Consider the following 22,573-nt stretch of genomic DNA (forward strand, 5'->3'; position numbering starts at 1 on the left):
GTAGAGAGGAACACCTAGGACAAACAGTGAGAAGCAAACTCCAGGATGGGAAAACAAAGTAAAGGAGAAGGAAATGGTTGGCGTGAGCTCAGCAGGTAGGGAAGGGAAGAGGAGGGCATGCAGCTTGGTGCAGCTTGGATTGCTTGAGTGATACATTGTGAGAGGTGTTCAAAGAACAAATACAGACAGCTCTACAAAGGACCCTGCCAAATGGTCAAATGACCAAGTTGAGGATGCCTTCCAAGTGACTGTAATATAAAATCTTCTCATGAAGACATGAGGACCAATCACTAAGTGACAAGTGACAAAATAAATTGGGAAATACACAGCATGGGCTGGTGGTAAGAGGAGTGGAAGCCAGCTTGTAACAGAGTCAAGTGAGACCTGAGCAGAAGAGGGAACTGAGTGGGAAACTAGGAAAGACACGGACTATTGTATCACGTCAAAAGAACTCCTTAACTATGGATCAATCAGGGAATCAACTCTAGTCCTGTTCATATTGCACAGGAACAAAGGCCACATTAAAAAATATTTTAAAAATTATAAAATGTTCAAAAAAAAACCCTAGAGTCTTCCTCCACTAAGTATTCTATATTGGAGAAATATTTTCCTTAGACGTTTGCAGGGACAGGAACATGAAGACAGCAGTCACACAGTGACTAATTGCAAAATTACAAGGAAGGTGTGATAGGTGATGTTGTTCATGCAAGCCCAGCATCAAGCTGTAGTCAAAGAGCTCTCATTTAAAAAAAGAGAGAAAGAAAGAAAAGAAAAAAGAAAGAAAAAGGCAAGGAGAGAAGGCAAGTGTGGTGCTGGAGTCAAGGAGAAACTCTAGGAACCTACAGTAAGAAGCCTGGTCACTCGCATGTCAGTGTTACCTGCGGCACATTCACAATAGCTAAGAGTGGACACAACCTAGGGGTTCAACAACAGAGAACTGGGGACAGGAAATACAGCTTCAAGCATGATGGAAAACTCCCCAGCTGTAAATAAGAATGAAGTCATGTCATTTATGAGAAAGTGCATGCAACTTAATTGCATTAGGTGAATTATGCCAGTCTCAGTACATTGTATGTGTTCTCTCATAGGTGGTTCCTAGATTTATATACACATACAAAGTCATATATTTAGGTAATATATGTCATGTATATTATCAAATAGATGATATGAAAGTAGAAATGAAAATGTCTGGGGAGACCAAGAGGATGAAAGGAGTAGCAGGGAGAATGGGGAAGGAAGAGGAGTATGGGGATGTGCCCATTGACAATGGAAAAATTCAGTGAAAACTAAAATTTTAAAAAAGAAGGCAATACAATTGCACATATGTATGAAACAGTGAGATCGATTATGCTGTTTGCTAATTTGAAAGTTAATTTAAAGTATGTAAAAAGAAGCCTACTTCATGCGGGTCCTTAAAGTCCTTCTCCCGTAGCCTATTGGTGGAGAACAATATACCCAAAATGACCTTACATTTGGTCATCAGAAACAGGACAGTTTTGTCTGGGACAAATGCTAAACTCGACAAGATGCCAGGAAAACAAGTGTGAGTGAGGACAATCTCAAGACACTGGGACATACAGTTCCTGTGACAATCAGGAACTTGCCAGGAAACAAGCCACACTGGGCAACTCAACACAGAGAAACCAATATATAAAGTGGCTTGAATAAATGACAGAGTCATAGCACTGGGTGGGGTGGGGGCACCAATGTCTGAGGGAAGAAAGAAGGCATGGGTTGGTGTTCTGGAATCTAGAAACTCAGAGGGTAGACACTACAGAAAGAGTTAGACCGAGCATTTGCAGAGCAGATGCTTTTATTTTTTTTTATTTTTTTTTTGACTTGTCAGTTCTTTATTTATTTTTTTTTGTAATTTATTTTTTATTTGATTTTTGATTTTTCTTTTTTTTTTCCTCATGGTTTATTTTTTTTTATATTTAAAAATTTCCATCTCCTTCCCTCCTCCTCCCCCTCCCTCCCCTCCTTCTCCCCCTTCTCTCCCCTCCTTCTCCCCCTTCCCTCCCCTCCCCTCCACCCATACCTCCCCTCCCTCCCTCTCAAGGCCAAGGAGCCATCAGGGTTCCCCACTCTATGCTAAGACCAAGGTCCTCCCAACTCCCCCCAGGTCCAGGAAGGTGATCCACCAAGCTGAGAAGGCTCCCACAGAGCCCGTCCATGAAGAACAATCAGAGCCCAGAGCCATTGTCCTTTGCTTCTCAGTCAGCCCCCGCTGTTGGCCACACTCAGAGAGACGGGTTTGGTCGCATGATCCATCAGTCCCATTCCAACTGGAGTTGGTGATCTCCCATTAGTTCTGTCCCACCGTCTCCATGAGTGAACGCACCCCTCTCGTTCCTGACTTTCTCCCTCATGTTCTCGCTCCTTCTGCTCCTCATCGGGACCTTGGGAGCTCAGTCCAGTGCTCCAGTGTGGGGCTCAGTCACCTTCCCCATCTGTCGCCAGCTGGAGGTTCCCTCACGGTCCTGACTTTCTTTCTCATGTTCTCTCTCCTTCTGCTCCTCCTCAGGACCTTGGGAGCTCAGTCCGGTGCTCCAAGGTGGGGCTCTGTCATTTTCTTCATCTATCGTCAGGTGGAGGTTCTTCTTATTATCTTCTCAAGGATCCCAAACTTATAGGCTCCATGTCCTTTAATCATGGCTAGAAACCGAATATGAGTGAGTACATCCCATGTTCATCTTTATGGGTCTGGGTTACCTCACTCAGAATAGTGTTTTCTATTTCCATCCATTTGCCTGCAAAATTCAAGATGTCATTGTTTTTTACCGCTGAGTAGTATTCTAGCATGTATATATTCCACAGTTTCTTCATCCATTCTTCCACTGAAGGGCATCTAGGCTGTCTCCAGGATCTGGCTATTACAAATAATGCTGCTATGAACATAGATGAGCATATGCTTTTGTTGTATGATTGGGCATCTCTTGGGTAGATTCCCAATAGTGGAATTGCTGGGTCCTGGGGTAGGTTGATCCCGAATTTCCTGAGAAACCGCCACACTGCTTTCCAAAGTGGTTGCACAAGTTTGCATTCCCACCAGCAATGGATGAGTGTGCCCCTTACCTCACAACCTCTCCAGCAAAGGTTATTATTGGTGTTTTGGATTTTAGCCAATCTGACAGGTGTAAGATGATATCTCAAAGTTGTTTTGATTTGCATTTCCCTGATAGCTAGGGAGGTTGAGCATGACCTTAAGTGTCTTTTGGCCATTCGAACTTCTTCTGTTGAGAATTCTCTGTTCAGTTCAGCGCCCCATTTTTTAATTGGGTTAATTGGCATTTTACCGTCTAGTCTCTTGAGTTCCTTATATATTTTAGAGATCAGACCTTTGTCAGTTGCAGGGTTGGTGAAGATCTTTTCCCAGTCAGTAGGCTGCCTTTGTGTCTTAGTGACAATGTCCTTTGCTTTACAGAAGCTGCTCAACTTCAGGAGGTCCCATTTATTCAATGTTGCCCTTAAAGTCTGTGCAGCTGGGGTTATGCATAGGAAACGGTTCCCTGTGCCCATTTGTTGTAGAGTACTTCCCACTTTCTCCTCTATCAAGCTCAATGTGTTCAAATAAATATTGAGGTCTTTAATCCATTTGGACTTGAGTTTTGTGCATGGTGATAGATATGGATCTACTTTCATTCTTCTACAGGTTGACAACCAGTTATGCCAGCACCATTTGTTGAAGATGCCCTCTTTCTTCCATTGTGTACTTTTGGCTCCTTTATCAAAAATCAGGTGTTCATAGGTTTGTGGTTTAAGATCCGGGTCTTCTATACGATTCCATTGGTCAACTTCTCTGTTCTTATGCCAATACCAAGCCGTTTTCAATACTGTAGCTCTGTAATAGAGTTTGAAGTCAGGGATGGTAATGCCTCCAGAAGTACCTTTATTGTATAAGATTTTTTTGGCTATCCTGGGTTTCTTGTTTTTCCATATAAAGTTGATTATTGTCCTCTCAATCTCTGTGAAGAATTTTAATGGGACCTTGATTGGGATTGCATTGAATCTATAGATTGCTTTTGGTAGAATTGCCATTTTTACTATGTTGATCCTCCCAATCCACGAGCAGGGGAGATCCTTCCATTTTCTGGTATCCTCTTCAATTTCTTTCTTCAAAGACTTAAAGTTCTTGTCAAATAAATCCTTCACTTCCTTGGTTAGCGATACTCCCAGATATCTTATGCTATTTGTGGCTATTGTGAAAGGTGATACTTCTCTGATTTCCCTCTCTGCTTCCTTATCCTTTGTGTATAGGAGGGCGACTGATTTTTTGGAGTTGATCTTGTATCCTGCCACGTTACTGAAGGAGTTTATCAGCTGTAGGAGTTCTTTGGTGGAGTTTTTGGGGTCGCTTATGTATACTATCATATCATCGAGCAGATGCTTTTAGATCTCAGAGAAAGAAGTTAATGGTGTAGGGACTCCGCTGTCTGGGACAAGACATTGCCCACTTAGTGGCAGTGGCATAATGGGGCAAAGGAAGAAGTTTCAGACTGGACCTTGCTGGTCAAGGCCTGTCGCTCAAGCTCATGAACAGAAACAGGAGCAAACTGCCTACTAGACTCGGCTCTATGCCCCTTAATGCAAGCCTTACAATTTCCAGGCCTCCTCTCATCAGAGGGTGAAACTGAGCAGCCTTATTTTTCTTAAAAAAATCCTAGTCTTATAGCATCCAGCTTGGAAACAGTCCTGAATTTAAGGAGGGATTGCCACTACCCAAGACTGCTTGGTTAAAGAGGTGAAGAAACTGACATCAGGAGGAGAAGCTAATATCTTTAGTCCAGAAGCTACAAATGCTGGCTCATCCATCACAACCAAACTATAGAACATGTGCACTCACCATTTTCAAGATGGAAACATGGTTAGTTCAAGTGGTTAAGCGTTTTGTCCAAGACCAAACAGCGGAAAACACACAAGGTCAGGACCGGAAACTGTCCTATACTGCCTTGAAGGCCAGTGTTTTCCACCACTTGTTGGTTTATAGGAAGAGAATTGCTTTGTCACATACTGTGGCTGGTCTCATCATGGAGGCCTAGGGCCAATGACCTCTGCTCAGCAGTGGCCTCTTGAGCTGAACACTGAGATGCAGGAGGATGTCCAGCCTCTGTTTCTGTGGAGCCAGACTCAACACCTAAAGATTTATTCCTGCTGGAAATGGCTTCTCTTCCTTGAGAAGAAACCAGGTTTAGTCTGAACGAGCTTGACATCTCCTGAAGGAAGCATCATGCTTCAGCCACCCACAGCTCTGTTCGTGTTGTGTGAAGGGTGGGGTTGTGTCTTTTTGCTCTTCCGTGACTTTTGGGGTCTCATAAAGTCAACCTTTCTCAATGGGATGACATTCTTGAATAACAGGCCATTCAGCCATTTTGCCAAAAATTGCAAAGGCAGGAGTTACTTTTTGGCTGAATCAAGTCTCTGGATTTAGCCGAAGATGGAAGCAAATTGTGCTTGTATTTTCTGGAAACGCTGACACTGAGATAGGACCTTAGTGAGGAATTCATCAAGGCCCAAGGGAGCTGAGAAGATAAATGCTACCAGGCGGCTGCAAGTTGAGCAAAATTCAAAAACAATACGATGTCAACTTGAGATCATAGAAGGCCATGGTGAGTGTGACAGAACGCAAGGGCAGCGACTTGGTCTCCAGACAAACGAGGATGTGGGTAATGGGCGGTGGCACCACAAATGCTTTGAACGAAGCCTGAACAGAAGACGTTGGCTCTCCTTGGCCTGCATCCCCAGCTCATCACCAAGGAAGAAGCAAGCTCAGCCATGGGTTTGGCAGCACGCCCTCCCCAAAACCCTTGTTCCAGACTTCACAAGGTCTCCCAAGAAGCTTGGGAGGGCCAGGTATGGGTTTCTTCTGCCATGTCAGTGTTCCTAAACAGACAGCTCTGGGGCCCTTTTAGAAAGTGATTTGGCTGGAGCCACACTCTTGCCAGCATGGCAGCTGTTACCACTTATACCAGGAACATCTGGCCTGAAGATTGCAGTAAAAGTGACACTTGTCTACAGAAGAAAAATGTTGAAGTATACATTTTGGACATGAAGAAATAAGTAATGACATTTAATGTTTTCATAAAGCTGCTACAGCGAAGAGCAATCACCCAACCCCCAGGCCCCGGCATCGAGGCATCTGTACATCCCTGCGCGCCTACAGGGTGGTGAAGGGCCCCTCACCAGAAGCATCATTGCAGAATGTAGGCCTTGTCCTCTACAAACAGAGTAAACAGAGGCTATTGATGAGCCCCACCCCCTTCCAGATCTAAATCACAAAACTGGGGAGTGTGTCCGCGAATACAAAGACTATTCGCTCATTGCTGGGAAAGTTGGTTCTGAGTTGCAGCCTGGTTTCTGGTTAAGTCATATTTCAGGCATCAAAATTCTTATCTTTGAAATGGGAATGGTAAGATGGTAAGTCTAAGGCGCCTCCAACATTTTATATACAGGATGTTTTAATAGCAGGAATTCCATCTTTTCTATGGTTAAACATGATTGTTTCCAGATATTCCTCTTAAACTGCACAACCCCTAGATGTAGTGATGGTTGCTACTGCCCCCAAACTCCAAATATGGGAGAGAGAGAGGACCAGAGAGAACCATCTGAATACACTGGGTTCTCAGATAAGGAGATATGCACAGAAAAAGGAGAAACAATACCATACCACAATGCCCTCAGGTGCTTTCCATAGGTGGGTTCTTAGTACTCTGCCTCAACCTAGGAATCTTCTGCACTGGATTGTAAAAAAAAAAAAAAAAAAAGATTGGAGAGATGGAATATACTTGTTGTAATTGACTTCCTTTTTGTTGATGAAGCATCATCTGGCAGTGATATAATAAACACAGGGGATTTAATAGAGATCTGGAGATCCAAGACAAAGCACACTTCCAAACCTTGTGATATCCAAGGGTTCAGTTATTTGCAGAATTCTAACACTGCTAATTAGCAATGCCTTTTGAATTTAAAAATGGTACTGTGCCAAGATTATATGAAAAAGACAACCTTAACAACACATGAGTATCATCAGTGTCTTGTATGTGGCTCCCATTAAATATCGATGAGCTCGTATTTCTCCTGTTTGGAGGTGGGAGAGTGGGCAGGTCCCATTGCTACCCCGTTACCACCAGGCTCAAGCTCACCTCTGGCTCATACTTTCATAAGTCCAAGTTCAGAAGCCTACCCTTTCTCATGTAAGATCTGCTGGTCTTTTTCCATGACTCTTTACTCAGGCATCCTGATTTCCAGGTCCCCAAAATGGGCGAGACCACTTGGGAGAAAGCCAGTCAGGTTGATGGCCAGCTAGCATTCATCTACTCTCAGGCCAAAGCAGAAGTGTCAACATCCTTAGGATTCGTGATTCTATAAGCACCTTCGTCTTGTGGGCTTTCTAAGCTTCAGTATTTTGCTTGATTTCTCCTTCTTCTAGTCTAGAATGGAGATTAAAGCAAGGCTAATGCCTGGGGATGGGGATCAGAATGGTGTGTTATAAATACCCATGTGTCGACCTATGGGTACAATGGTTTTATTAAAATTCAGTTTCCAGGAAGTAGGTCAAGGACAGGGCCTATGCTTATGCATTGCCATAATGCTGCCTGGTAACACCGATGTTACTAACAGACCACTAAGAATCCAGAGTGCTGCCATTAGGAGCTGGTTTGAGTCCTAACTGCAGGCTTTTTGAGCTATGTAACTTCAGGACAAGCTGTGTTCCATCTCTATGTTGTACTTTGCTCAGATCTAAACAGAAACAGCCACCTTGGTAGATTTATTTGTTTGCTAAGAGAATGCACCCAGTTCATGTAGGTCTGTAGCACCTGGCCAGCTCCAGAGAGGAGACTGGCAGGAAACTCCATGAAAGCTCTATGTCTGGTTGCTGCTCCCTGGTACCTCATTCTACTTATAGAACCCCATTTAACAGTTTGAACCCAGCCATGGCAGGGGACCTGGTTCTCACTTCTTTGTCAAGAAGAAGGGGGTCTCAGGAGGGTGACTTCTGTTGCAGGCAACACACACACATGTACACAAGAAAATTGTTTGTGTCAGTGACCTTGGCTCTTTTGATGACAAAAGTAACTCAGCTGGTGTTAGAGGTTGGACTGATTAGCACTTTCTGTTACACTGCGCTTCTTGGACAGCTCCACCCTGAGGCTATCCTTATAAATGGTTTCATAAATGTGTGTGTGTGTGTGTGTGTGTGTGTGTGTGTGTTGTTATCTATGTACAGGAAACATGACCAACAATTTATACCACTTCTAGAATTATAGACAGGGAAGCTGAGATTTGACCAAAACAAATTTGAGAAGTACTGTTAAAATAAATGAATAAAAAATTAAAGCAAACAAATCAGTTGGATGTTGCCTAATGTCCTGACTCCCGCTAATGCAAGAACATTATTGGCTAGCCTAGTGTTTCCTTTTTGTTGTCTAGACTGCCTCTGTGTGGAGTGGAGAACTCTTTGCCTAAGAGAAGTTTAATGTGTGCAGTATGAATAAACACACCGAGAGGTCCCCATTCAGCTGGCTGAAAATTCCTCCATGCAGCTTCTGATAATACACAAGCTGCCATGTAATCTAAGGGAGGTTATCTTGATCCCAACCTCCCTCGCAGTCTGGTCTACAAGCATGTATCTTCTGTCTGAACACTGTAGGAACCAATGTTCCCTGCTAGTCTCCTGCTTTTCTGAATTTCCAAGGGAGCTACCCCACTCCCAAGAAACTACTTTTCCCTTTTGAACTGAGGTGGCTATTTCTCTAAGAGCCAGGATGAATTGTGCATGTAGATAAACCCTATGCGTTGGTCACCACAGAGCCCCCATATGATGTGATTAGAAGCAAACCTGTGTATCCGGCCTCCAAATAGTCTGTTCCACTTGTAGGCAGTGGAGTTTCAGAGGCTAGGAACTCAAAGTGCTTTTCATGAATGTCATGTTGAACCTCTTTCTTTTTATAAAAATGAGAAGTATAAGGTGTTATTCAAGAACCTTGTTTTTGAATCTCATTGATTTTTCACTCCTCAGGATTTTCTTTAGGAAAACCTGTGTGCCTGCAGGGGTGCAGAGGGCACTTCCCAGGGACATCACTGCCAGATAGTGGGCAGAGCTGTGTTTGGCAGTTATTCTCCAAGTGTGTGTTAGCTAAAGACTTCTACCAGAATCACTTGTGGTCCTTTGAAAAGAGGCACAGTTCCCCAGGGCCTACTACGGATTCCCTAAATCATAAATGCTGAAGATGGGGCCTGGGGACTTCATTTTGACAAACTCTGAGTGACTTAGCATGATGAGATGTTGTCAAGTGCCTTCATAAGCCCCAGCTTAACTCTTGGTTATCATCCCAAGACGAGCTACCTCACCGAACCACTCTTGAGCTGAGCTGATGGACATTAGACTATTACGCCTTCATCTTAGCTCATGCCTTTGTTGCCAGGTTACCTAAGACTGGCATATCCTGTGTTAAGCATCCCGTGCTGCTGATACCCCAAACTTTGAGTCACTTTGCCATCCATGCATACTAGCCAGAGGGTCTTTTACATTTCCCCCTGGCTATCAGAAAGTTAAGATGAGCATCTCTTACCACAATACAATCTCCCAAACTACGTGCTATAGACTGAATAGCTAGTAAATAAAAAATATGAACCTAGTAACTCTTTTATCTATCATACACTGGTAACAATGTTTAGTTTTAAAATGTTTTAATCTTCATTTCCTTGTTGTTGATCTATCACATGCAAACTAGTACTTAATAAACAGCAAAAGCGCACAGTGTGTTTTTTAAGATTACACGTATCATGCGATACTATATTATCCGTCTTACACTTTGTATTTGCTCAAAGTGTTTCAGCCATGTTTTAGCGGAAAGATTCTCTTTAAGAAAATGGATTCATTATTAGGAAATTGGTTTTCCTGGGATGGCCTGGGGAAACAGGGCAATGTTTGGAGTGGCTGTTCTGGTACTGGTTTAGACCGTGGAATAAGGTTGTTCTTTGTGAGTGGTTAATATAAAGAACTGTGATTTCTAGTTCTGTGCAGATGGTTCACTGGGCTGTGATATGACACACATAAACCATAAACATCTCCTCGTCTGATCTCACAGAAATCTCAAAGGTCATTTTTCTAGAAGAGTGGTTCCCCTCAGTTTGTCCTTCCATCCTGGGTTAACCCTTTTGTTCAGTGTTCACAATCCCAATCGCATGCTCACATCTACCCAAAGCTGGTACTCAAGTTCAAGTCTCTCTTAGTGGAGGAACACCGTGTAGAAAACACTGCACTAGGAAGGCTGATTTCCAAGCTCCAGGGTGCAGCACGGCCTCTAGAAGCCCCTGGCATAAGCAGTAAGGCAGAGAGGCATCTGCTTCCCTTCCACGGGTAGGTAATATCACCGAACCACCAAGACTAAGCACTCTGTGGGTTTGAGTTACTGAGGCATGAGCTGTGCACATAATATTTTCCTAGACCTTCTGGCTGGGGTCCATTCCCTTGGTACCCTTTACTGAAAGTTCAAGATGAGAAAGAAATTGCCAGAGTCTACTCCTTAGAGGGGCAAAGGAAGTGATAGATACCAGGAAGGATGCTAAATAATGTTCTAAAGCAGGGCAGAGGATGGATCTTTCCCTTGCTAGCAGCTTGTTCATCCCTGTGTTGTTGCTGTTGTTGTTGTTGTTGTTGTTGTTGTGTGTGTGTGTTTCTCAATAATTTGCTCTAAGGAATAGGGTACCAGCTGACCTTGTGTACCAGAGAACCAGAAGAATGTAAATGAACTCCCCCCCCCGGGGACTTTGTCTATGCACAGTGACATGAAGCAAATTAAATCTCTATCTTGGTGCTCTGTCTAATTTCAACTCTGAACTTCCAAGAGTGCAAGTAAAGACCTGTTTGAAGGCCGTGGAAGGAGTCAGAAGAGAGAACTGCTGCCACTATGATCTCTTAGACTCCCCCCCCCCCCCCGCCGTATGTGGACTGTTCAGCTGTGGGCTTAACATGAAGAATGTTAAGTTTTCTGTCTTTGGGTCTCTATCCAGAGAGCCTGAGCAGTGATAACAAAGAAAAGAGAGGGTCCAGCTAGAACACACTGGAAAACTCAGCAATGGAAAGGAACCAGCAAATGGTACAGGGCAGAGGAAGGATCGGGGAGTTTTGAGAATTTAGAGAGAAATTATTCACAGAAACAGATTCTTTCCAATTCCTATGCTTCCTCACAAAGTCGGAAACGGATTTGTGGGGATTCTGTGCTCCAGTGAGTGCTGAGCCACCCTGAGAAAAGGAGAGAAAAACCTCATCTCAGGGCACCCTGGAGGGAGGCACAGCCCAGTTCAGTTCTGAGAACCCCTCCCACGCCCATCTTGGTTCATCTTCGTTCCCAAGATGAGAAGGTGTTGGTGGCAAACAATTGCCAAGGATTTTTGATTATTGAAAAAATTAAAATCAGAAATGTCTGGTTTGAAGCAGGGAAACAAAACCTTCACAGGGCATGTGTCTGCTGGGGGAGGGGAGACTTCTCCCTCAGCTCGCTTCTAGAAGAGTAAAAGTCCGCGTGATTTTAAAGGAAAAACGGCAAATTTCGTGATTTAAGAAAGAAAAAGAAAAAAAGAAAACCTTTGAACCCATTACATTTAAAAATGGATAGCTGGATTCCTGGCTAAGAAAAAGGCACTGCGACATGTGGCTTCCTCGACAGCAGGGGGCGCGTTTTCTTCAGGATTGTGTCCGGGGAACTTTGTTAAAAACTTCGCAGCCAGACTTGTTCAGAGGCCCCATCCGGAAATCGCTGTGCAGATAACAGCCCTCCAGTGTCTGGAAATGTTTAATTACCTGGAGCGCTCCATCCACCAGCGTCCCTGGCAGGTCCGGCCCGCAGGGCAGCGGGTGTGGTAGGTGATTGTAATCCAGAATTCCATCCCAAACTCACGTAACTCCACCGCAGCACCTCTTCTCCACGCTCTATTGCTTTATTAGACACCGGGTCTCTCTGAGACACCCACTTACCACCTTGGAGGAAAGAAAATTTCAATACCGTCAGAGCACAGCTGGTTGTGTGTCACAAATGAGGCTAACCCTTTAGATTTGTTTTACAAAAACAAAACAAAACACCAACTCCTCCCCAACCTCTTCCGTGCCCTCCGAAAGTATTTTGTACAAGTCATCAACATTTCATTTTACCGAAGAGAACGACCGGAGTTCGAGCAACCCCACGTGCATATTGTTGCTTCCTACATATCCTTCAAACAGAAAGACAAAGGTGGATACCCACGTGGGTGTCTTGCTATGTCTATTACCAGTTAGAAGATGCTAAGATGTTCATAAGGAACTTAGGACGCGGGAAATGCCTGGGAAAATGGTGCTCACTTTCCCTTTCGGTTTGTTACTTGCCTGTCGCTGTCACAACAATAAACATTCGCTGTAGCATCCATCGGTTTCTAGTCTCAGAGCCCTAGCTGGGCTTGCACACTTTCAGAAGCCTTAAGGTCGCAAATGTGTACATAAGCCATGCTACCTACCTCCGGAGTTTAACCCCACCTCTTCCGAGCTGGATTTTGACCTGATTGACTATAATGGTTCCAGAGGAACTATTAGGCCGTTACAATTCATCATCTAAATGAATACGGAGGGAAATCTAAATCTCCTCGTTATTTGAAGGCTCCGTTCATGCATACAGGGAGGGGTTAAAAAGAAGACTCCCCCAGCCCTCTAATATCCACAATGTAGTTACAGGAAGGTTTTGCTGTGGAAGCAACACCTCTGTAGTGTTCAGTAAATTCCACTTGGCCATAGATTGAAGTCGCTTTGTGATCCTGGGCAGTGTGGAGAGGCACGTTTCACGATTAAAAACAAAACAAAGCAAAAAATCAAAAACAAGGGGAGACCACCCAAACCAATTTTAACTCCAAGACAGGCTGTATCCTGTTCTTTCCTAATAAGCTGAAAGGGGCTGGGGTTAGGACAGGAGGACAAGTGGAGGTGAACACTATCCCAGGTATGTCTTGGGATGGGGGTGAGGGGCAGCCAGAGGCTGCACCGCTGTTCCATGTGGTCAAAGTTCGAGAGGAGTCTCTTGAACAGCTGGGACTCGCGCTTCTGCCAGATTCTATCGGGACCAGGATGCACAAGGCAGCACGCAGTGGGCGGGGGGGGGGGGCGCCGAGCTAAAGCTCTTATTTCTGCAGTCGGGACCCTTTCCGGAGTGACCAAAGCCGACAGAATCTGGGACTTCTCCGGGCGTCCGCCCTAAAGTCAGGCAGCAGGCAGTGACCAAAAGAGAGGCAGAGAGGGAGTGGTGAAGCCTCTGAATCTGTTCACTCACAGGCTGCAGACCGCAGACTCTAAGCGAGCCTAAGCTACTGTCTCAGTCAGTGGAAGCTCTGAGGGGCGGAGTCCTTGGACCCCAGGGATGAGGCGTGGGTAGGCTAGGAGTTTCCTCACCTTCACTGGTGACTCTTGGATTGGTGGGACCAACAGGACCTCTGGGTACAGACCGTTTATGGCATATAACAAGTTTGAAACATGCGATCCTGGAGAATTCTAAACGAATGCAACTCCTTCAAAAAGTGCCCCAATCTTCCTAGGTATTCTGGGCCCTGCCCTCCAAGCTCTCCTTCTTGTCCGGCTTAGTCTGGCCAACTTCTCTTAAACAGATGGGGGGCAAGGATTCCACCACTGCTCACTTTTCACGGAGGATGGAGAGGACCGCGTCTTCCCGGGTTTCTTCCCGGAGTCCCACCCAGAAGAAAACAGGACCCTGGATGGCCTCCAGGACATCGGGCAGCCACACTTTGGGGGTTATTCACAAAGGGACTCACAGTGGGCTGGAGCACTACTCAGCCTCTAGGGTATCTTGAATTTCGTTGTTTCCTAGTGTTCTGAGGCTGTGGATCACTCAGGAAGCAGTCCCTTAGCAGCCAGGGATCTAAAGCCCATTGAGATGACCTCAGAACCCTTCCACACACTCTTGTACAGTCCTGTCCTACCTTGTTAAAGAGCTTCCTGAAAACATCTGAGAGCCAAAGTCTGAGGTCCCAACCTTACTTCCCCACCCTTCTTCAGTCCTCTCAGTTCTAGAGGTTGCTGGAAGGCTAGATCAGTCTTTCCAGATAACTTGGTAAAGTGTCATGAAACAATCCACTTAGGATCTTAGGTGAGCACTGCCTCACCAATGTACATAACCTACTGACCCCCATGTCCTCCCTTCTCCCCCCACTCAGTGTAGGAGCTGACAGGGGTCTTTAAGGATCTATCTATCTATAGGTGTCCGGAATTCCTAAGACATAATGACCAAGAGTCTCTTTTTTTTCTCTTCTTTCCTTCCTTCCTTTCTTTTTTTAAAGAAAGACAAGAAGAAAGACGATATAAGCAGAACTAAGTTGTGCGGAATCCTCAGCGGGAGAGGGGGTGTACAAGCCCCAGGAGGGTCTTTAGTCTCACTGTGAAATTGCTCTTCGGAAGTGTACGACAGTCAATTTGGGAAACTTTGACCCTTAGTATGGAAATTCTCTGAGCTTTGCCTACTTTGAGGACCTGAGAATGGCACCCAAAACCTTCTTTAGTCGAATTGGGAGGAAGTCTATAAAGTCCAGGAAGGAGATGCCTGACTGGATGTTGTTTCTCTGTTGTCCTCTTGGAAGAGGGTGATCTCTACTCCGCTCTGCTCCAGGAGGCAGCGCTGTGGTCAGGATCCAGCCAGTACCGACAGGTGCTCAGCTTCCAGGCACACAGGCACACTTACGTGGGTTCTTTGCTTGAACACCAATCAGTGGGATGTAAGAATATAACCCCGTTTCTCTTGCTCTTCCCTCCACTAGCCAAAGTTAGACAGAGACTACAAGGCAGGTTTTGTTCTAAAGGCTTGCAAAAGTCTGTTTCAGTTATGGAAGTAGTTACGTTTCAGTTATGGTGGGTAGGGATGAAGGAGGTGTGTGGGTCATCCCTCCTGACCAGGACCTAGGTTACGAATCAAACTCCTGCTTCCTCAAGAAAATCAGAGACCAGCTTTGTACACTAAAGTTGAAGTGGGACACTTCTAAAAGGACTATATCAATGCATTAGAGAGGCATCTGGTTTCCAGGAGGCAGTGTGTGTGTGTGTGTGTGTGTGTGTGTGTGTGTGTGTGTGTGTGACTCTGGATTCCTAACTCTGGAAGTCAGAAAGTCGCGTCAGAAATCCTCACCTACTCCCCTGAAGAAGCCATTTCAGAAAGGTGGTAGGTAAGGATGAGGGCTGACTGGGGTCAGCGGTAGGTCAGTCCTCGGGATCGACAGTAAAGAGGGTAAGGCAGCTAGAATGTTGTTATTTTAGGCCCGACTCCCTCTGCAAACTCAACCCAAACCAGCTCCCCAAGACTCAGAGGTCTCAGTGCCTCAGCTACCCACCAAACTCCTACCCACCCTAAACAAGTCTGTGACTGGAAATTTAGAATTGAATCCCAGGGTTCTGAGTTCCGGGGATCTAGCGCCACTCCTCCCCATAAGCACTGCCGCGGCTGTTTCTACAGAACTCCACACCCCAGGGTCTGTGGTCAGCCATAGGCACTCGGATGTTATGGCTCACTGCAGTCAGTCTCTGCCCTTCCGCACCAGGAACTAGCTAGCTCTGCCAGAGTCACCGCCCAGGACCCAAGCACTATTGTGTCAGAGCGCTCGCTGCTCCACGCCAGGGGTCTTTCTCCTCTGGGAGGAAAATCTAAGAAGAACAGCGACTTTGCCAGGCTGCGTACAAGCCTAAGGTGCTGGTGTTGGGACACACCGGGCTCCTCCTGGCTTTCATAGGCACAAACTGAGTCCCAAAGCACCACAGCAGAACTCCGAAATCCTCGGCCCTAGCCCTCTCTTGTCCGGTAGAAGCTGTTTCCTCTACTGCCTGCCCTTGCGTGTCTTTAGAAAAAAAAGAAAAAACACACAGAAAGTGTCGAGTGGGACTGTCGGGGAGTGGACACCGGTCGGGAGAAGCAGAGGCCAAGCTAGCAAGACTGCCAAAGTCGGCTGCCCGGGTCAGCAGAACTTTGTTTCTCAGTGCGCAGGCGCAGGCAGAGTTGGGGGGCAGGGGAGGGAGGGGAGGAATCGCGAGGCGAGGGGCGGGAGGGGTAGGGGGTGGTGGATTAAAATAAGTAGGCGGCTCGGTGCTAAGGGATGAGTGAGACGTAGCTCGGCCTCTCCCGAGCAAGTTCTCACCGGCTCGGGTTCAGACCCAGAAAGAGAACCAGGAGCGAAGCTCACCAGACCCCGGCGGGCAGGACTCCGGGGCTGCGGAGCGCTCCCGCCTGTGGGGCACTTGGAGTCCCTGCGGCTTGAGACGCGTCAGGACTCCAGTTCGCCAAGGGTGCCAGTGGGCTCCAGTGTCTCTGGTTCCTAGAGTCCGGCAAAGCGAGCCTCAGAGACGCGCTCAGCTGGGGGAACCGCGGCAGAACAAGGTAACTGCAGCCCTGGGGCGCCTGGGCTCAGTGAGGCGAAGGCGGGCAAGACTCCTGGTTCCCTGTTGTAGCCGGTGCCTCCTCTTTTCAGTGTCCCCAAAGGAAGTGTTTGCCAAAGGCAGGCTGCCGGATCTTGGTGAAAGTGAGAGCAGTTGCAGCGTAGGGTTGATGGGGATGCTCCTTCAAGGACTTCTGACTCTGCGCCCTTGTTGGCCTCTGACCTCCGTGGAAAGGTGGGGACAGAGGGGTCTGGACCATTGAAGCTAGAAGAGTTTGGCTAGGCAGAATTCCGGTAAGGTGCACACAGATTTTGTAAGGCAGTCTGCGGGCTCCCTTTAAGAAACCGGAGCAATTTCAGAGAGCACAAACTTTTTTTTTTTTTTTGTAGGATGCCCTTTTAATTCAGACTGGCCTGCCTTAGCTGAAGAAGAGGGGAGAGGGTGTGGATGGTCATAATCCAAGCCTACAGCACCCGGGACAGGTGCATTGCCCCAACCCTGTTGCGCTTAAATGCGAGTTGGTCTTTTGCGGAGTTGTTCTTCAGACAGGAAGCCCTCAATCTCCAGGACCACAAGGCTGCTGCCTGTCTGAAGCCTGCCTCACACTTGGGCGCTGTGGTTGGGATGATCTCTATTGGAGGGTTTCTGTGTGTCCTTAGGCCTACAGTTCTTAACCTTCGATTGTCTCTGGTATGGGGAAGCTTGCTGGGGGCACAAACGAACATTGTTTTCTAACTGGAGACCAAACAGAACCATTATGGAGTTGCAGATGTCTCTAGTGTGGAGATTTTTTTTTTGGTAGTCGCCTAACCCAGGGTTAAGTGGGAAAGATGAGAACCTAAAAAGAGAGAGAAATTGAGGGCGGCTGTTTGCTGAATGAATCTTACTTTCTACCAGCAGTCCTAATAAGAATAAAAATTCTCCTGCGCAGCCCTTTGTCAGCAGCGCAAGCACAAATCCAAGCCGGGTGGGCTCCGGAACAGAGTTTAGCTGCAAGGGTTTCTTTGTCGCAAAACTCCGATGAATTTCATCCATGATGAAACCTGCAAGTTGGCTCTTTGAAGAGAACCACGTGCAAAGCTATTTTCCTAGTTTCATGGCCTCTCAGGGATGAAGTGGGCTGACTGACAGGGATGGGGGAACCAACGACAACTGACAACTGGTGGGTAGATGGTCTATCCCAGGCTCTCTCCAAAGCAATTGCGGTTTCATTGATTGGGAAGCCGACTCCTGGGGACACAGCGGGCATCCCGGTATAGCAGAATGGCGAATGAAAGTGGATTCGTTCGATCTCGTTTGTTGGAAAAATGTAGCCAAAGTATCTGGTGCTGGTCAATCCTCTGGAGCTGGATCCCAAAGCCTGTCACCATCCAACTGGGGATTTTATGTTAAGAATGATTTTTTTGGGGGGGGGGGGTGACGTTGGGCTTCTTCAGGCACAAGCTCGTGGGGTTTGTTCTGTCCTCATTAATGCAAGCAGTTAACTCGCTCACGCTCAATTAGCCCCGAATAAACCACTTTAATAGGCTGCACACTTCATTAATGCCCTGCTCAAGGCTGGCGGCAGAGGCGGGATTGGTGTTCCACTGCAAGAGGGACGCAAATGACTATGTCGCGCAGGGACCCCTGCTCTGAGGCTCGAATTGAGTTCACTGCAGCGAGTCGGGACACCTACTAGTGCTTCCCAAGTCTCCAGTCTTGAGTCGCCAGGCCTGAGCTCCACGTGGAGTGGATGGTGGTCCCTGTCGGGTTAAGAGATGAAAAGCTCAGGTTGGAGTCTGGGAGGAGGAGTGGGGAGCGCTGGAGCTGGAGAGGCCCGATGTTGATGTTTGCTCATCTCTTCTCGCCGAGGAGGCACATCTGCAACTGTATTTTGTTTTTTTGTTTTTTTTTTTTTTCTGAACTGATAGCCTGAAACTAGATCTTACATTCGGTCCATTTGTAGTACTGATGTAAAGAGCCACGTTTCCAACGAAATTGGTCCGCGGGGGTAAGAGTAGATGGCATGACCCCTGGAATCTCAAGCCTCCGAAAGCTACAGAAAGTAAACTGCTTGGTCCACTGAGAAAAATAAATGGAGTGTTGGAGGAAATAAGATTAGGCAGATAGGATGCAAGTACCACCCCTCAAAGATCCCAAAGGCCTCTCCAGGCTTTTTTGGCTCCTCAGAGGAAGTAAGAAAAAAGTCAGGCAGAAGTTCTGCCACCATCACTCCTTGACTTCCCCCAGGCCTAGCAGGAGAGAAGCCAGTGTGGACTTCCCTTTGCCCAGGCTGTCTCCTATAGAGCCTAATATAGGGATCTCGTTTCCAGTGCCTGGAAGGGGTGACAAATCAAAGAGCATTCAACTAGCCTAAGCCCCATAGATCTTTGAAGTTGGCGGCTGTCTCCCTCTCCAGTCCAAATGGGTCCCCAGCTTCCTCTTTAGTCCAAAGGTACTTTGCTTTCTCCTTGTCCCAGATCTCCTCCGAGGTGGCCCCTCATTTGGCTGGCATAGGTGTTGTGAGCTGAGTAGTAGAGAAGGCTGGGGCAGGCTATCACGCTAGCTAACCAGGTTGGATGACAGCAAATTTGTGCCTTTCTCATCTGGGAGGCCCGATTAATTGCAGTCAGATTTCAGCCAGCCTGCTTTCGTGTTTGGGGCACCCATCACCTCCAGCAATACATCTTTCTTTGGATCTAGCTGTACCACTCGTCACCTTTTTAGCAATCTGCTAAAGTGCCCTTGGTGATGTGTCCTCTGGTAGCCCCCCTCCCCCCAATAAAAAAGCTTCTGCGCATCTCTGAACTAGTCAGGCATTTTTAGAGCCCCAGGCGGAGAAAGGAAATTGACTCCATCCTCTCTGTCTAGCCTTTAGGGTTGAGGGTGTTTAGACCTGCAGGGGTGAGTCTGAGCTGTGAAGGCAGAGGCAAAAAAGTAGCTGGTACATCCCCGAGTAGAGACAGGAGAAAGAGAAAGAGAGGCACGGGGTCAAGGAAGAAATCAGTAGCCAGAGGCTGGCACTGGGAAAGGGGAAGGACTTTACAAACATTCTGCTCTGAGGACGACTTGAGTGATGCCGTTGAACCCCAAGCTCAGAGGCTTCCCAAGGATCCCTAGTGTTTGTATTTTCCCCACTCCCCCCATTTCCACTATATAGACCCAAATTAGAACTATCTGGAGGGACAAAAGATGAAAGGTATTTTTGCAGAGCCCCCACTTTCCACACATACTGAGGAACTTGACCAAAGTGGCCAGAAGATGACAACTCTGGAGCCCCTGGTCACTTTGGTATGACAACAACCTTATTCAAGAACCCTAATCTTGCATTCGGAGAGTAAACAGAACACAGCAGTGAAGGGCTGGCCTTAGTGCTCCTACCTACACACACTGACCTTGCCCAAGGTTTTCATAATAGCTAAGAAGCCTGAACCCCCAGAGAAAAACAGCTCCCCTGGGGGAAGACACATGAGCTCCCTCATCCGGAATTGCAATTGTTCTACTGAAGAAAGGAACAGAACAGGGATGTCAGTACCTTTCTTGAAATGAGGGTCACCACCGAAGGCCAGAGGGTCAGTCTGCAAGCAGCTACCGAGAGGACAGAGTCCACGGGGTTCACCAATTCTACAGTACCTAGAAAATTTAGGTCCAAATGAGAGCTTTAAAGATGATGGCAGGATTCTTTTGGCTTCTGGAGACCATGCCAGTTACCCCCAAACCTTAACAGGCAGGAGTTGGATGGTATGTCTGTCTGAAGGTGCCTGCATTTTGTACAGGGTTGTCCCATAAAACACTGGTTGTTCCACTTTGCTTCCTGACCTTCTTGTTTGATGCTACCTCAGGATATGTGAACTGAGTGTGTAAGTGTGCTCCCACAGATTCTGTTATTGTTGCAGGACCGTGTAACTCTGTGTGGCCCAGGTTTTCCTGGGTGTGGATATCGGTGTCTGCATGCCATGCCTGTATTCCTATGTGTGCATCTCTCACAGCTGACAGCAGGCATTTAAGCTGGTTGTGTCTGTTTGAGGACTTAGTTCTTTCCATTGATGGCTCTGTCAACAATATGTGTCTTTGCCAGATACCATTTGGAGGGGGCTTGATCATCACGGAGAATTCTGGCCAGACAACCCTTCTATATCTTATGTTCTCATCTGTTTTGAGAGGGCAGTGGGGTTCACGGGTGGGGTCTTCGATTCTGACCTCCTGCCTGCTCTAAGGGAAGGAGAGTGTGTGTATAACCGGGCTGGAATTCTGAATATCTCTTTGGCTCTCTCTCCCCATCCTTCTTCCTGTCTTTGCAGATCAATAATTGAAACCATTGCCGCTACCAGCTACAGAAATGGGCAGCAAAACCTTGCCAGCACCGGTGCCCATCCACCCGTCCCTGCAGCTCACCAATTACTCTTTCCTTCAGGCAGTGAATGGCCTGCCCACAGTCCCTTCGGACCACCTGCCCAACCTGTACGGCTTCAGTGCTCTGCACGCTGTACATCTGCACCAATGGACCCTGGGCTACCCAGCCATGCACTTGCCACGTTCCTCTTTTTCTAAAGTGCCAGGTGCGGTGTCCAGCCTGATGGATGCTCGCTTCCAGCTGCCCGCCTTTCCCTGGTTTCCTCACGTCATCCACCCGAAGCCAGAGATCACCGCGGGAGGCAGCGGTGTGGCGCTTAAGACCAAGCCGCGCTTTGATTTCGCTAACCTGGCGTTGGCTGCCACACAAGAAGATCCCTCCAAGCTTGGCCGAGGGGAGGGCCCGGGCTCCCCCGCTGGTGGGCTGGGCGCCCTCCTGGATGTGACCAAGCTATCCCCAGAAAAGAAGCCCACGAGGGGACGCCTGCCTTCCAAGACTAAGAAGGAATTCGTCTGCAAGTTCTGTGGCCGTCACTTCACTAAGTCCTATAACCTACTCATTCACGAGCGGACGCATACAGACGAGCGGCCATACACCTGTGACATCTGCCACAAAGCCTTCCGGAGGCAAGACCACCTACGGGACCACAGGTGCGGCACCATAGCGTCGCGGGTGGCCCCCAGAGGGGTCTGTTTTGGCAGCTCTGGCCTGATGTGTCCCTCCCCTACCCCCCTTTAAGGTTCCTAAGAGTCCCTGGTGGCTGTTAAGCATTCCCTTACCACTGGGAATTCTCTACAAACCATGAACGAGCCACCCCTCCCCGTCCCTCCAGCCCCCCGCTCCAGGATAGGTTTTAGAACGTGGGGGGAAGAAATACGGTGACGATTAGGACCTAAGATCAGGTCTTCGCAAGGTTGGGTCTCCTTTGCCTCCTTTCTCAGTTACCGCAATGACCGAGAGATTTGGGGAGGAGCACTTGGAATAGGAACTCAGAACGTTTTAATTTTACTTAATTTTACGCATTTCTAGTTTTCAAGAATCTCTTGGGCTAGTGCTGACTGCTCCGGCAGGGCAGATCTAGAAACTGTCTGACCCCCGGTCTGTTGACTGACCTCCAGTGTTGACTCAGCCTTTAGAAGGAGGTCGTCCCCACTTATCAGCCTCAGGAAGGCAGGTGGTCTATCTGTCGAATCTGTTTACGAAACCAAAGCTCCCCTCCACCTTTCATTCTTACCCACAGTCTCTGCCGGCCTGATGCCGGATTTCTCCTTTGCCCCCCTTGTCTGAACCCACAAACACCTAAACATCAGTGGGCGGGGACCTCGTACACGCATACATAAACAACATTGCATAATGTTGTCTGTCTCTACCCGTAGATATATTCACTCCAAAGAGAAGCCTTTCAAGTGTCAAGAGTGTGGAAAAGGATTCTGCCAGTCCCGGACTCTCGCTGTCCACAAGACTCTACACTCACAAGTGAAGGAGCTCAAAACCTCCAAGATCAAATGCTAAACAAACAGAGCCTGCGGGGCACCAGGACCCCGGGACGAGCTGCTGCCTTCTTTTCCAGAGGGACCCAAGCTGGTGGCGACTCTGCGGGGCAGCGGGAGGGGCTTTGGGGATCTTTCTTTCACACCAACAATGTCCCTTGGGTCCTTAGCGCTTGCTGCGTTCCTGAGCCTTGCCCGGGGCCGTGACTCCCACAGCCTGGGCGGCTCCCCCAGGACGCGGCTAAACTCTTGGCCGAAAGGCGGTACTTAACTCACGTGGCGGAAGGGAAACTGCATTTAAAAAAAAAAAAGAAGAAGAAGAAGAAAGAAAGGAAAAAAAGGGAACGAAAACTCCGCCTA

At 47.4% G+C, this 22,573-nt stretch overlaps 1 protein-coding gene across 1 annotated transcript; it reads left to right on the forward strand.

The window, feature by feature from the left end:
* The first annotated feature begins 16,284 nt into the window (after nt 1-16,284).
* Nucleotides 16,285-22,287, forward strand: Osr1 (odd-skipped related transcription factor 1). The gene is made up of 3 exons (XM_038320664.1): nt 16,285-16,391; nt 20,671-21,373; nt 22,100-22,287. The coding sequence occupies exons 2-3, from the start codon at nt 20,709-20,711 to the stop codon at nt 22,233-22,235; spliced, it is 801 nt and encodes a 266-aa protein (XP_038176592.1). The 5' UTR covers nt 16,285-16,391; nt 20,671-20,708; the 3' UTR covers nt 22,236-22,287.
* Nucleotides 22,288-22,573: the final 286 nt, after the last annotated feature.

Source organism: Arvicola amphibius, chromosome 2 (assembly GCF_903992535.2).
Source record: "Arvicola amphibius chromosome 2, mArvAmp1.2, whole genome shotgun sequence".
Classification (NCBI taxonomy): Eukaryota; Metazoa; Chordata; class Mammalia; order Rodentia; family Cricetidae; genus Arvicola; species Arvicola amphibius.